Source organism: Nelumbo nucifera, chromosome 1, assembly GCF_055504915.1.
Source record: "Nelumbo nucifera cultivar China Antique chromosome 1, China Antique-T2T, whole genome shotgun sequence".
In the NCBI taxonomy this organism is placed as follows: domain Eukaryota; kingdom Viridiplantae; phylum Streptophyta; class Magnoliopsida; order Proteales; family Nelumbonaceae; genus Nelumbo; species Nelumbo nucifera.
The window spans coordinates 192853137-192867166 of NC_142649.1; the positions used below are offsets into that span (position 1 = coordinate 192853137).

Here is a 14030-nt window from a genome sequence, read left to right on the forward strand (position 1 = left end):
ATAAAATTTTGGGCTTGGTCAATTTGGGCTCAGGTTGGGCCCACCCAAGTTGTACCCCTAAAAAATATTAACATGTTTAGCAATATAATTGATGGTGCACAATTTGGTTGCTCTCTATTGGATGGCAGTTCGAACGTCTGTCTGCTTATGTGATCAGTCAAACTACAAGGAAATACTATCAGAGGAATCGGGGTGCTTTATCCGGTGTGAGCACTCCGATGCTTAAGTTAGCAAAGAGTATAGTAGCGAGCTTGAATGCCTGTGGGTAAGAGAGCTAGAGAGCTAAATTGTACGTACCTCGTGAGGTTGGAAGTGATGCCTTTATATAGGCGAGCTGCCGTAGGCCTCACAAAACATATTCGAGATCTCCAGCCTATGTTACCTGAAGTTCGTTTTTCACCCAAAGATGGACTTCGTGTGAGCTGATAGGGCTTATTGAGTTCGTCCGATCTGGGCAAAATAAGGATAAGGCTAGCTGATGTGCGATGCGATCCCGAAAAGGTTAGAGACAACTAACTAACTTCTAGAAGTGGGCTATGTGATACCTCGGCAGGTCGGGACACCACGAACTGCTCGGACCTCGGTGGTTAGGCGGGAAGGGTTAGAACTTCTAACCCTAAAGCCAAAGGGAGTAAGGGATTCAAATTGGGTTGGAATATAAAAGGAATTTTATTTTTTGTTTATTTTTTGTTTTTATTTAAAACATTGAAAATAAAAATGCTAACCTGCAAATCGCTGCCCGAGTTGAACGGTTTAGCAGTCCGATCGCTCGGGTTAGCGATTTTCTGACCTTTTCAACGTTTTTTAACAATTTCCGATTTTTAATAAAACCGAACTTGGGGGCTGACTGGTTACCGATTTTTCTGGTCCGGTTTTGAAAACCATGTATAATATTATAAATATATATACTGATTGATCTTACAACTTATGTTAGTATATTCTCTCTCTCTCTCTACAGACACAGTAATTGCTGAAAACGAACTATACCTAAACTATGCATTTCCAACAGGCCAGACAGTAACAATAATGGACCCAAGGGCTATTTGCTGCTATCAACCATGCCCTATTAACATGACCAGTAGGATTGATGTAGTTTGCATTTAGCCCAGTTAGGTGAGAAAGCACAGGCGCAGGCATCCCATGAATGAATTGGCCTTCCAAGCTCTCTACCTCTTTTACTCTTTTTACCAACTATAAAACATATAAATGCCTCATTTATTATGTTTTCCCCCAAATAAGCAACCACTCCCACCCTTCTCCATTTACCCTTTTCCTGTTAACATGCCTCAACGCTGTCTTCTTTGTCTCTCCCCCCCACTTACAACTTACAAACCCACAACAGAGAATCCAATAAATTCCAGTTAAAGCACCATGGGCCCCGGCCCATTGGCCCTACCAAACCCAGTACCAGCAAATTCCTTACAGAATCTAAGCCATTTCTTACATTAATAGACAAGGAAGCGACGCTGGAATGACCAAAATCTCCTTGTATCCCTACGTGTTTCCCTGTTTCCCAGTTTCATAGGTCACGTCACATCCGGCCTTTTCCGTTTTTGTCCCTTGCTAAAAAAAAAACGAATAAAACTGTCAAGGAGATGAATCATGAACGAAACTGCCATTTCAATTTTCATAGAAACAAGTCAAGGAACAGGGACGCTGCTTGTGAACGCCGATATCTCCGAGACTTATCCGGCAGAATTTCGCGTCCCGACACAGAGCTCCGTGCCCGAAACACGGCTCTTACCCTACAAGACAAACAAGCTCCTGCTCTTTACCCAAATGACGGTCTCGTCCTCCATCTGTTTGAATTTTTTTAAAAAAGCGATGGCTGCAATATACGGGATTCTAGGAAATACATAAGGGTTTAATCGTCAAGTGAAATTTAAGAGAGACGTTCGGATACCCCAATATCGTCACCATCAATTCAAATTTTCGGATTGTTGTAACATCGGGCGCTTTTATCTGTAAATATAAAAAAATCTAAGTTCACTTCCTCTCTCTGTCTGTCTGTCTCTCTTTCTCTCGCTCTGTCACCGTTCTTCTCACCTTCAATGCTGCTTTGCGTTCACCGAAATCTGCGCCGTTCACTTGGAGAAGTAATACTTTACATTTACCAGATTTAGGGCTATCAGATTAACTTTCAGAGCTTCAGAAGCTAACACCGAAGTATCTTCTGACCGAAAAAGATGTTATTTTAGAGAGTAAGGAATACATAGCTACTTGCTGTGGTTTCTTCGCCTGAACTGAGAGTCTGCGCACCGGTTGGCATTGGGAGAAAAGATGGACGAGGAAATGGAGGATATCCTTGAATTTGTGGTTGTCGAAATCGATCTTGATTACGAGTTTGATGCTTCTCGGTACTTCGATTTTAGTCGGGATGAAACGCTTGAGGAGACCCGGCAAGCAGAGCTGTGGTTCGAAACTGCTGGGAGTTATCCACCATCTCGTAATGTTTTCTCCATTCTTTCTCTTTCTGCAAATGTGGTTTTTTCTTCGTTTTTCCTTTTCTTTTTTCTACCATTATTCGAATAGTTTAGAGTGCTTCTGATGATGTGTTAACGTGACGCTTTGATTTTATTAAATGTTTGTTTTTGCTACTATTCGATTATTTTGAGTGTTATATGCGAAGTTTATCTATTTTCTTCAACGCGTATAAGTTGCTTACGTGCAAGGTTTTTCTTTTGGATGAGAAGTTTAGCTAATCTTGGAGAACGCAGTTTATTTGTGCCTAACTACAGAAAACTCACCATTCCTCCTTGGCCATAGACTACTGCTATCTTCAAAATAATTTTTTTTATTAGTTTTTGTAATTTATTGGATATAAAAATAAGTATCATTGGAATCTTGTTTCTTTTGTTTTAATTTCTGAGTCAGTGTTTGTTTTATACACTAGTTAGGGCTCATCAGTCTCGTTTGTTTCAGCTAGCTGCTCATTTAAGCTAGCTGGTCGGGAAATTGTCTGATTCTAAACATACATCTTGCTTTTCCATAAACTAGTGTGTTAGACCTGCCGAATGTACATGCTGTTGGGTTTCTTAAGCAGAAACTTTAGAACATGGAAAGATACTCCCCCCCCTGGGAAGAGACTAGCGAAGCCCAGTTGAGCACTCATATGGTCTCAATATACCATGTACCATCATTCGTAATCTTGTTATGTCTGATGTACCATCCATAGTAATTCTCTTGTTTTCTCTTTCAGATGCTCAGATTTTTTTCCACCTAGTTTGTTGTACATTTTTTTTTCTCATTCTCTCATTCTCTGGTTTCAGCTTTTATAGCAAAGTTGAATTTGACTGAGGATATCCTTGCGGAGAATGTAAACACCTCTCCAAAGTCTAAGCTGGAGGGAAATACAAATACTGTGACTAGTGGCTCAAATATTGGTACAGGTTCAGAATTTTATGAATGTAATGAAGATACTACAGGTATTTATACTGTTAATATTGTTTTTTTTTTGATAAATGTATTACTACTATTGTTATTACTGTCTTTAAACTTTTCAACTTTTAACCAGTTCAATCTAGATACCTTTTATTGAACTCCACCTGTGGAAATTGTCCTCTCATTGTCTTATTGAACCATAACTGAAGTGGTAGTTTCAGTGAATTTGCCATTGTGGTGTTGTGTTTATTTGCTATGGTATGTGCTCTATTATCGATGGAGAATTTTGTAAAATCTATAAATAACTCTACTACCTTTCCATATTGTTTTTCTGTCTTGAGATAATGATTAAGAGTTTGTTAAGTCATTTGAGTTTGAGGAGGTTCAACTGAAAACCAACTATTATAACTAACCTCACCTGAAAAAAGTTTGAAAAAAAAAGCAATAAAAAGATGAGAAGAAAGGTTAAGAAGTGTGCATTGCTTCGATGAGAAAGCATGGTCTACCTCCATCTTCATGGTATATATGTAGGGATCACATGTCACAATGAAGAGAACCTCTTCTTCAGAGAGCAGCAGTTTTGGTATACTTGCAAAGAACATAAGATTAAGGGATTTAATTGAAGTGCTATATAGTGAAGCTGGTGTTTGCATAACAGCATAGTTCAACCACTTAATAATAAGTTTATGGGATCCCAACGATACTCATGCAGCTAGCTCATGAGCCTTTGCTCTGTAACAATGTAAGTTTGAATACACCTGAAGGTTTGGAAACTTTATAACCAAAAACTACTGGGGTTGTTTCTAAGGTGAATGTACCTATGATTTTTATCCAAGTTTAAATTCAATTACTTGGTAGTTTTATATTTCCATGTTTCGTTGCCAGATCATGAATGCATGAATAGGGGAGTTGTCATCAACTTGCCAATTGGGGATTCACAAAATGCTCAAGATGAACAACAAGGTTTAACCATGGGTTCTCTCTCTCTCTCTCTCTCTCTCTCTCTCACTCACACACACACACACAATTCCTTGATTCGATGGGATTAATTTTGCATGAGGTTTTTCTGTTTATAATAACATGACATTTATGATAGAATATTTTTTGCACGAGAGCTGTTTTTATTCTTCATTTCATTATTAAGGTCTTCATTATGATGATAAGATCAATTGTCACCCTAGGCATTTCTGCTATAGCACACCCAATTTTAGAATTGCATGTTTTTAGCGTTCTTGTCTGGGTTTTACTTTTTAAGAGATATATCTCATTTATGGTCAGAATGTTCTCATCCATATTTTAAGAAATTTATCATGTCCTTTTTCCCTCTGCATGTGAATAAGTAAATTCATGTTGCTTTTGGTCCACATTCTTTTCTTTGTAGGATTGTCATTTTTTGATCACATGGCTAAAGATATTTCAAAAGCAAAAACGAAACCTCCTCTCAAGACTGCCTTACCCAGGGCCTCAACTTTGATGAAACCTACAGCAAGTCATCTGGCCAAGCAAAATCAACCACGAGAAGTTGGTGGTAGCCGATTTTTGAAAAGGTTTCTGTTTCTTTTTAATTCATTGAGTGCATCGTAATTACCCATAACTCATATTTTAGCATTTGAGCTGACTAGATCTGTTGAGTTAGTTTTTCAATTCTAACTTTCTGCAGTAATTGGTTAGTCTTGCATTTATACAAGGAGTCTTATGAAGGTCATTGTGCTTTCTGAGTCTCCTCAATATTTTGAAATCTTTGCTTTGAAGATGGATGATATTTTCCCCCAATATTCTTGCCTCAAAGCCTGTTTCTTCATCTCATTTTGTTACTTTCTTTCTTTCATTCCTTTGTTTTTAGGTCTTCAAAGCCTATGGTTAAATATAGTGATAAAAGCTTAGAGAATTATTCTGTGATTGAAAGTCAAGCTGCAAAAAGACAAAAACTTGAGGGAGGTCATTTAAACAAGGTAGGCTACTCTTTATATGTCCACCTCTGATTGGTTGTTGTTGTTGTTGTTACTCCATCTTTTCTCTTTCTTTCTCAAACATGACTTAATTTTCGTTTAATGGCTGATTTTTCTTATGCTGCATCTTTATATGGATTGGATTATTATTTTTGTTTTTTTTTTTCTTTTTTTAAGAATCTCACTTTTCAGTTATTAAAGACAGAGGCACAGATGTTGCGATGCATGAAAGTCTAGATTCTTGAGATCTTTTATGTATGAAGCTGGAAATATTCATTTAATTTTTATTTGCATTTTCGATCACAAGTTCATCATCTGAAATGGATTCATAAATACAAGTAAAATCATTTTATAGTTTCAAGAGATGAATTCATTGTAAAATTTTATAGTTTTAACAACATTTTAGATGCTGATTTTTTACATTAAGTTCTAAGGAAAATAACCTGATTTTCTGGCATACGACTTCCAATCACTCACCAAACCTTGTTATAATGTTGCTTAATTTGCAGATGATTATATAATTCTAGATTTAGACATGTTTTTGACTAATTGGAACTATGCTGCATACTTGCATTTCTCTTGGAACATTAAGGGTTAGTTTAAGATAGACAGAAGATTTTGTATATGCTTATTTTCTAATTTAGACCTTATGAGAGTTGAAGATTGGTAAAGAGCTTTTTTGTACTGGCTTCTTGTTCCAATCAGTAGAGCAGTGGGCGAAGAGGAGAGAAGGAGAAGAGAAGGGGAGAAGAGAGAAAGAGATTGAGAGAAAACTCAAACTCATACCGGTGGCGCCAGTATTTTTCTTATATATACTAGGGCGACCGTACAACTTAAAAGAGGAAGAAAAAGACCAAAATGCCACTTGTGGCATACACCAAATATTACATCACTTATGAATACTTAATTTTTTCTTTTATCCACACCTTTTTTTATCAGAAACACAGAAATGATTTCATTAATAAAAAGAAAGCATGGATACAAGAGGTTGTGAAAAAAAAGAAAGAACACAGCTATAGAAAAGCTGACCCAACCCAGTAATTACAATTGAGCCCAATACATATGAGTTCTTTGTACCCCTTGCTTAGCTAGACCATCTTCCAAGCTGTTGGCAGTTCTCCTCACCCACTTAACTTGGATTGTCATGTCCTTTGATAGCCATTTAAGTCGCCTGAATTCATTCCTCAAATGCCATGCCATCCCCTCCCCTTCCTTCAGCCATTTCACAACATTGAGTCACCCTCAATGATTAGTCTATCAATACCCAGCTCTTTTGCCTTCTCAATCCCATATACTGCAGCCAATAGTTTTGCTCTTGACATCACTTTGTTCAGAAGGTCCCGAGTATAAGGCTATGATGTTTCCTTCCTCATCCCTAATGACCCCCCCTATGCCTGAGGGACCTGGATTACCCAGACAACTCCCATAAAAAATTCAGTTTCTTCCAGCCACATATTGGGGGTCACTTCTCAACAGGTTTCTGTCTTCTAGACGATGAGGCAGCAATAACATCCTAGGCCCTATAAAAGTCTTCAACCTTAAAATCTGAAAAAAGTTTCAAACTTTTTGCCCAGTGTGCCATTCTTAGAGTTATGATTTCTACCAAGGCTTCCTTGATTCTTTCTCTTTCTTCAAATATTCTTGAGTTTCTTTCCTCCCAAACTGTCTATAGCACCACTGCTCTAGTACATCTCCCCAAGATCCTGCCCCTCCTTTTAGTGCAGCTAAAAACAGAAGGGCTAAAAAATCTTTCCAGCTTGCCAGGAGAAGACCATCTACATCCAAAAAGGAATAAAATCAATTCCAAATAAAGCTAACAAGAGGACAAAAGATTAGGAGATGAAAGGTAGTCTCACCACTTAACTTACATAGTACAGACCAGCTGGAGGACAAACACCAAGTTGGTCTTTTTCTTTGAAGCAAGTCAAAGGTATTAATACGACCAAGAAACACTTCCCAACAGAAAGCACTGATTTTTGGGGGAATGGGAAAGCACCAAGCTTCCTTTACTAGGAAAGAAGGAGAAGGGGAGGTGGCTACCAAAGAATTGAAGAAAGATTTAGAAGAAAACAATCCATCAGGATTAAGGCCCCAAACCCTAGAGTCCAAGCCACCTACTCCCATACACATTGAACTCAACAAGCCTAACAACTCAGATACAGTAGTTTTTTTTTTTTTTTTTTTTATTGGAAGACACACTAGGAATTTCAGATTCTCTATGGTTCCTGTTAAAGCCAAAGGTCTACACCATATTTCATGCTTTTAAGGTTCTTTTCCAATTGCACGTCATTTATCAAGAATATATATTTGCATGTTGCATAGGATGGATTGGTGCTTTACTGTAGGAGTATGTTATAATCAGCTATTTATTTTGCAAAGCAGATCACTGAAATCAAGCAGCAAACTAATTTAATACACAAAGCACCTAAAAAGGTGAGTAATCTGTCCCTACAAAAAGTATTTTAAATGTTTGATCCATATACTTCCATGTCTTGCATTTTCTACAGTTTGTACTTCAGGGTATCTTGCTGCATTAAAGTGTTTATAGTTCAGTTAATGTTTTTTATTTGACAAATTTCTGGATAGTCTGTCATCCAGGATGGGCTTTCTGATTGCAATGTGACACATGGTAGACTGAAGCTCACTATTCCACGAGAGCCTGAGCTTGAAACAGCTCAGAGGGCACAAAGGATAAGGTATTTTTCTTTTTTTTTTTTCTTTTTTTTTTTAACATTGACTTGGTGTGCAAAACATGACTTTTTTAACAAATGCTTGGAACTTGCTTTCCTATTTACATTTCAGGCGCAAAAACAGTACAATGTTGGGAGAAAATGTGAAGCCAATGGAACATACATTTAAAGCACGCCCTTTGAACAGAAAGGTTGGTGCTTAATGAGCATGCTGAGATTTTCTGGGTTTTTAAGACTTTTTTGTGATATATTTTCTTTTTGGTCATTGCAGATTCTTGAGGCTCCTTCCTTATTGTCCCATCAAAAGAGCATGCCACATTTACCTGAGTTTCAAGTAATTGAGATAGATAGTTGAAATTTGTTTCTTAATTTCTTTATTTTACCTGAGTTTCTAACTTTTTCCCATTGACACGTTTCTTTTAGGAGTTTCATTTAAAGACATCAGAAAGGGCAGCTCGATTTTCTTCTGCTGCTTCATCCTCACTTCCTTTCAACAAATCTACTCAGGTAGAGCACTGGATTTATTTTTATAGAACATTAGTCAATGTATGGATAGAATATTCTTATGTCATGTAGAGTACTTTTGTTTTTTTGTTTTCCTTTCAATTGGATACTTTAAAATATATGAGTAAATAATGGTCACTTTAAAACAATAAAATGCTTTATTACAATTTCCACTGTCTATTAATACAGTTCCTCCTGATTGTTGGAAGCTAATAGGTTTTTCACTGTAGGTGTTGCATAAGCTTAACACTTGTTCCATCATGCAAAATGACACCACTGACTCTAAAAGGTAGGAGAATCTGATTCTTATCTTTTTGCACCTCAACATTAAATAGTGAAATATGCTGTCCAGTGTCATCCAATAATGATCATGTTCATGAATGATTTCTCTGTATCTTTCATAGTGGCAGAATACACAATGTCTAAGTTACTTTCTCTACTGGCTCTTGAAGGCCTTTGTCTGAAGATATAAAGTTTATTTTTGTATTTAAAGTCCAATTGTTAAATCCTTTAACAAAAATTTTACTATATAGTCTGGTTGTTGAAGTTAGTGAGATATCATTCTTCCTTTAGTGGAAAGAGGTCATTGCTGATATGGATATAACTCATATTTCCTTATGTTTTTGTAATTAGTTATTAATTCCTTTATTGGTATTAGAATTTGAAGATATAAAGCTTGGTTAATTTGAAAAGACCAAGTATCTTTTTGTATTGCCATTTAATTCATGCACTAAACTTGCCAGTTCTGTTGATGTTGCCAGACCGGTTCCTGTGGGTGCCCCCAAAGAGGAACATGAATTGATGATCAATTTTAAAGCTCGACCTCTTAATAAGAAGGTAGGATCAAAAGTAGTATCTGAACCTTATTTTCTGATATATAATGCTAATGGTCACCAATCTGAAATTAATATTATATTTGAACACAGATATTTTCAAGTAAAGGAGAAATGGGTATCTTTAGGAATAATAAGAGGGAGGCTACAGTACCCATGGTAATCTGAGGAATGCATATTTGATTCTTATTGTGTTATTCATTTTTCATTGGAATATATAGAGATGTTCTCTTTTTTCATTCATATTACAATTTTCACTTCTTTACAGGAATTCAATTTTTCAACCACCAAGAGGTTTCAGCATCATCCCCCAATTGAACTATTTAGTAAGGTGGGATTTAAACTGTAAAATTCAAATCTGCTGCTATCATTGTTTTTATTATACCTTACCTCATACAAATAGTAAGCACTTTTTTGGTATTGTAAATTGAATTGTAGCAACCTGAATTTGTGGCTTGTTTGCCTTGGAATCATTTGTGGATGTCCATCCTGCATATGTTTTGGCTGACTTGTCCTTTTATTGGCATGAATTAAGCTGTCCCTGGCATCTGAGTTGCAACAGAATACTGTAGCGCAGCAGAAGTTACCTCAGTTTACTTCATTACCAACCAAGGTTTTCGTTAATAAACAGTTCAGTGGATTCTGTAAATGCATAATCACTATGAATTTTCATATTTTTACATCATATTTACATGAATGCCTGTTATTTGATGTAAGGGCTCAAAAGAGAACAGGCTGGAATCTTTCCAGAAAGAATATGGGGTAAGCTAGTGTAACAGTTCCCATAAGTTGTCAATATGTATGTCACTTTTTATAGTCTTTTGGGTTTCTTAAAACAAGTTTTCCTGCTTTGTCTTTTATCCCTGGTCAACTTGTTTCATTCTTTCAAATACCAATTTGTAGGTGTCACATGTAAGCAAAGAGAAATCACAGTGGTTGGTGGGAAAGCAGATTCAGTTTGGAGCTAGCAGGGAGATATCTGAAATTGGACTTCAATTCAACATGAGCAGGTATACCAATCCTGTCAATATAGAGAACTGAGATTTTTTTCCTCTTGTATGCGTGTTGTATCAAGTATCAACAGATCTCTTGCATGGATTTAATTTCAATGAACCCTTCTGGTTTATTGGCTAAAGGAAAGAAGAATGTTGTGGTTTGCTCCTTGTATTGAGGGATTTCATGGTACAACATAATTAAGATCTTTGAGATCCTTGTCCAAAGAAGTAAAAGAAATATATGTTTACAAAGATTGTATGGTTGCAGGTGATTCAATAATTACTTTTATGTTGATAAGTGTTTTACTCCATTCTAGTGAACAATGAATTTGATAGACTTTCCAACTAATCTAAGTTTCAGTTGCAGCTCCCAATTATCTCTCATGCTTGGTTGTTTTCATATAATATTTTTTCTTTTAACATACTTCTCTTTTATGTTCGGTATATTATCTGCTAACAGAAGTTCCCTCACTCTCTTTTTCACGGTTTCACCTTTAGTGCTACTAGTAGGTATTATGATACACCTGCAAATATTTATGTTGTCTCTAGTCTTAATTAATTTCAATATGCTTACACTGAAAATAATTAGTAAGTCTGTTCCTAAATCTGGAGGTGGAGAGAAAACCTAAGCACATGCCTATATTTCAATCACCTACAAACCTTACTAACTCAAAAGGAAAATGATTTTATATTCTTTAATTTTATTTCCTTTGATATGGTCCATAGGGGTTTTCACGTCCTGAATACCTTGAGAAGTTTTTTCGTGCTCCTTTATTGTTTGAATATCATTTTTGCTTGGGCAGATTAGATATAGATATATATGCAAAAGAATTCAAGAACAAACAGTATATACTCTAATACTCAAGATTGTTGGCAAATATAGTGGCTACTAAGTTTGTAAGTAACATTTTGATTACTAATTTGAACCTGTTTGGCTAATTCTGTGACATTTTAACAATCATCTTGGAGAACTATGAAAATAGTAGAGTGACATACTATGTGGCTAATTAGCCTGATATATTGATATCTTGTACCAGTGTGCTAGGTATGTGCATAGGTGGTATCTGGATATCAGTTATAATAGTATCCAATACAACACTGGATACTGTGTAGACACTTCCACAGTATATTTTGTAGCATTAACTTCCATATGATATGTAAAATGGTTTGTTCTAATAAATCATACTATAAAAATCTATATTAAAAGTTTAACCAAGTTTGGCAAGAAACAAGTGTTAAGAAATGACACGTTGCTTCAAAAGTTAAATACTTAAATATTAAAGTATGATATAAACACCTTGAATCAGGTACTTGTATGTACCCATATTTTGTTTTCTTTCTTTGCATCAATCTTCTTTTTCTTTCCTTCTTTTTTTTTTTTTTCATTTGGTGGCTTCAAGTGGCTTGTTGGTAAAAATAAGTTGTTCTTTATTGTACTTTTGTATGTGATTAAAAGAATGTATCTAAGGTGCAGTTTTATATTACATGGAGAGAGATTTTACTTGACAACCCAGTTTTTTCATGAATGCAATCTTACCCGTATGACAGTGTTTGTTTGTCTGTCTGCCAACCGATGCTCAAAATCCTTTTGGATATCCATTCTATGAGATTGATTCATAATATTTTCAGGACAACCTGGATGAGGCATATGTTCTCAACAGTTGCAACTTGCAATATCACTAGGCAATCATTACTAATGTAAATAGAAACTAACTAATACTGGGAATTACCAGATTATCAATATTGTAAATAGGAAATCATAGTAATGTATTTATCTATGTTCTCAAAACTTGTTTGTAAAATACACATATTTGGTCCCACTGTGCCTAAACCTACCCTTTTCACCCTAAGAAAAGGCATAGATAGTTTTAAGAGATAAATAAGATGTACAATGTAAGGCTTGTGGCCATAGTTTAATTAGTTGATAATGGTGCTTTGTCCATCTTGGCAGCCCGAAAGAAATAATGTACAATATCATTGATTGTGAAGGAAATATGTGGAAAGGAGTCAGGCATGTAGGGACCTAGAAGCATTCCAGGCATTATGATGGTAAATGATGATAATTTCTCATCGTTTCCAACATTTAGTGAACTTTGTCAACTACTGAAAACAGTATGATAATTTGTTAACACATTTAAATTCCTATCACTGGTTTTTTGATTAGTGATTCCTAACAATGATTTGACACCATCAGTTGTTTATGACTAATCGGGAACATAAATGTTGAAAAAGCAGCGGCATTTGCTAAAGATATCTGTACATACTGTTTTCTGTTTCCTTGGTATGACTTGACACTAACACAAATTTGAGTTGTAAATATTGTGAATGTCGGGGGCTATTTTTTGTATCAACCACCAAAATGTCTTGGATGGAAAGATAGAGAGCATGCACACCAAATATTTAGGGACATACCCCAGAAAGAATACGTGGGGATCCAACGCCGGTGGACAAAAGAACAACTCAGACCCTATGCATGTATTTATACCAGTACAAAACCTGGTCTGGAGGTTACTGCCTTTCCCTCTGGTTCAACAACTCAGCAGTCAGCTGTCCAGGTCAATGGATCAATCCATTATGTCATCACTATAAAAACATGAAAAAATTAAAATAATGCCAAAACTGTGTTGAGCAGATCATATGATTCAATGGTTCAACTGTCTGGATTGTAATAACTAATAATAGAAATTGACTTCAACCAAGTTTATAACCAGGTTACTGGTCTGACTGGCCAAGTCAATAATGGGTCAATGGTTCAACAATGATGTATATTTGTGTTCCTCCAGAACATGACAATCTGTTTTGATTTGATCCATGATTTTATATGTATGCAGTAGTAACCATGTTTGAATTTAATATTTATGGGAAAATAAACTTAGTTGATAATTTATCAAAATAAATAAATAAACTAAGTTGATAGTCCCCTTTCCCTTTCAATGATGTTATTGTTGATCCTGAATTAGTGCTTGGCCTCGGAATTGTCACAGGAGTTTGGGCATCCGGTGAGGGTAAAGAAGACACTTTCTTAAATGATATCCTGCAACAGACCAGGTTTCAGAGTTTAAGCTTTTTCCATGCATACCAGTGGATATTGACGTGTTCCTGGTTTTAACAATGTGGAGGTTTTCCTGTTGTCTGTTATAGGGGCCTTGATGGTTTTTAATTTAACTGGGCTTCACATTGAATTTTTGTTCTCCTGACTTCCCAAGTTTCATACAGGTGCAGAATCTCCTCAGTAATTTCTTTCCATAGTTCAAGAAGGAAATACTAGAGGCATTGTTCATTCAGAAATCAATAAAATGAAAAGGGCTAGATTTGTACAGCTGACATGGCCTCAAGTCTTTGAACCACAGTATTTTTTTTCTTTTCTTTTAACGTATCTTACAACATAACTGTAAAATGTCAGAGAAACCACATGTAATGGTAACCCTTGATGTATAGCTCATCTTTCTGTATCATGAAGTTTTCAATATCAACAAAGGTCTTAAATTGCAGTCTTTTACCAGAATATCTGAACTGATAATTTATAAAACTCAAGAACTACACTTGAATATCAAATTATAAAACCTTATCATGCGTGCCCAGTTGCACCCTTCACAGCAAGGATGACTTGGGGGAGTAATCAACCATGCTTGTGCAATCCTTCAAACAATGAGTTCCACATCTTTGGTTAAAAAGAAG

At 35.9% G+C, this 14030-nt stretch overlaps 1 protein-coding gene across 5 annotated transcripts; it reads left to right on the plus strand.

The window, feature by feature from the left end:
- Positions 1 to 2146: 2146 nt before the first annotated feature.
- On the plus strand, positions 2147 to 13851 carry LOC104611874 (Cell cycle regulated microtubule associated protein). Of its 5 annotated transcripts, none has more exons than XR_016080855.1 (18): positions 2147 to 2446; positions 3270 to 3425; positions 4267 to 4344; positions 4763 to 4928; positions 5225 to 5333; positions 7713 to 7763; positions 7917 to 8026; positions 8133 to 8211; positions 8292 to 8354; positions 8444 to 8527; positions 8755 to 8813; positions 9286 to 9361; positions 9451 to 9516; positions 9626 to 9688; positions 9893 to 9987; positions 10075 to 10119; positions 10261 to 10367; positions 13337 to 13851. XR_016080855.1 is itself a non-coding variant. In XM_088895724.1 (18 exons), the coding sequence occupies exons 1-17, from the start codon at positions 2281 to 2283 to the stop codon at positions 10323 to 10325; spliced, it is 1521 nt and encodes a 506-aa protein (XP_088751850.1). In that variant the 5' UTR covers positions 2147 to 2280; the 3' UTR covers positions 10326 to 10367; positions 13337 to 13851. The 5 variants fall into 5 exon arrangements, 3 of the variants coding, with proteins under 3 accessions (XP_088751850.1, XP_010277432.1, XP_088751849.1); XR_016080856.1 differs by having other exon boundaries at positions 9893 to 9970; positions 10085 to 10119; XM_088895724.1 differs by having other exon boundaries at positions 10085 to 10119.
- Positions 13852 to 14030: the final 179 nt, after the last annotated feature.

Bases quoted from the DNA above. Each gene is read 5' to 3' on its own strand.
- LOC104611874 (XM_010279130.2), top strand. From the start codon at position 2,281: ATGGACGAGGAAATGGAGGATATCCTTGAATTTGTGGTTGTCGAAATC. The intron at 8,212-8,291 runs GTTGGTGCTTAA...TGGTCATTGCAG, and splicing joins CACGCCCTTTGAACAGAAAG to ATTCTTGAGGCTCCTTCCTT. The intron at 10,120-10,260 runs GTAAGCTAGTGT...ACCAATTTGTAG, and splicing joins CTTTCCAGAAAGAATATGGG to GTGTCACATGTAAGCAAAGA.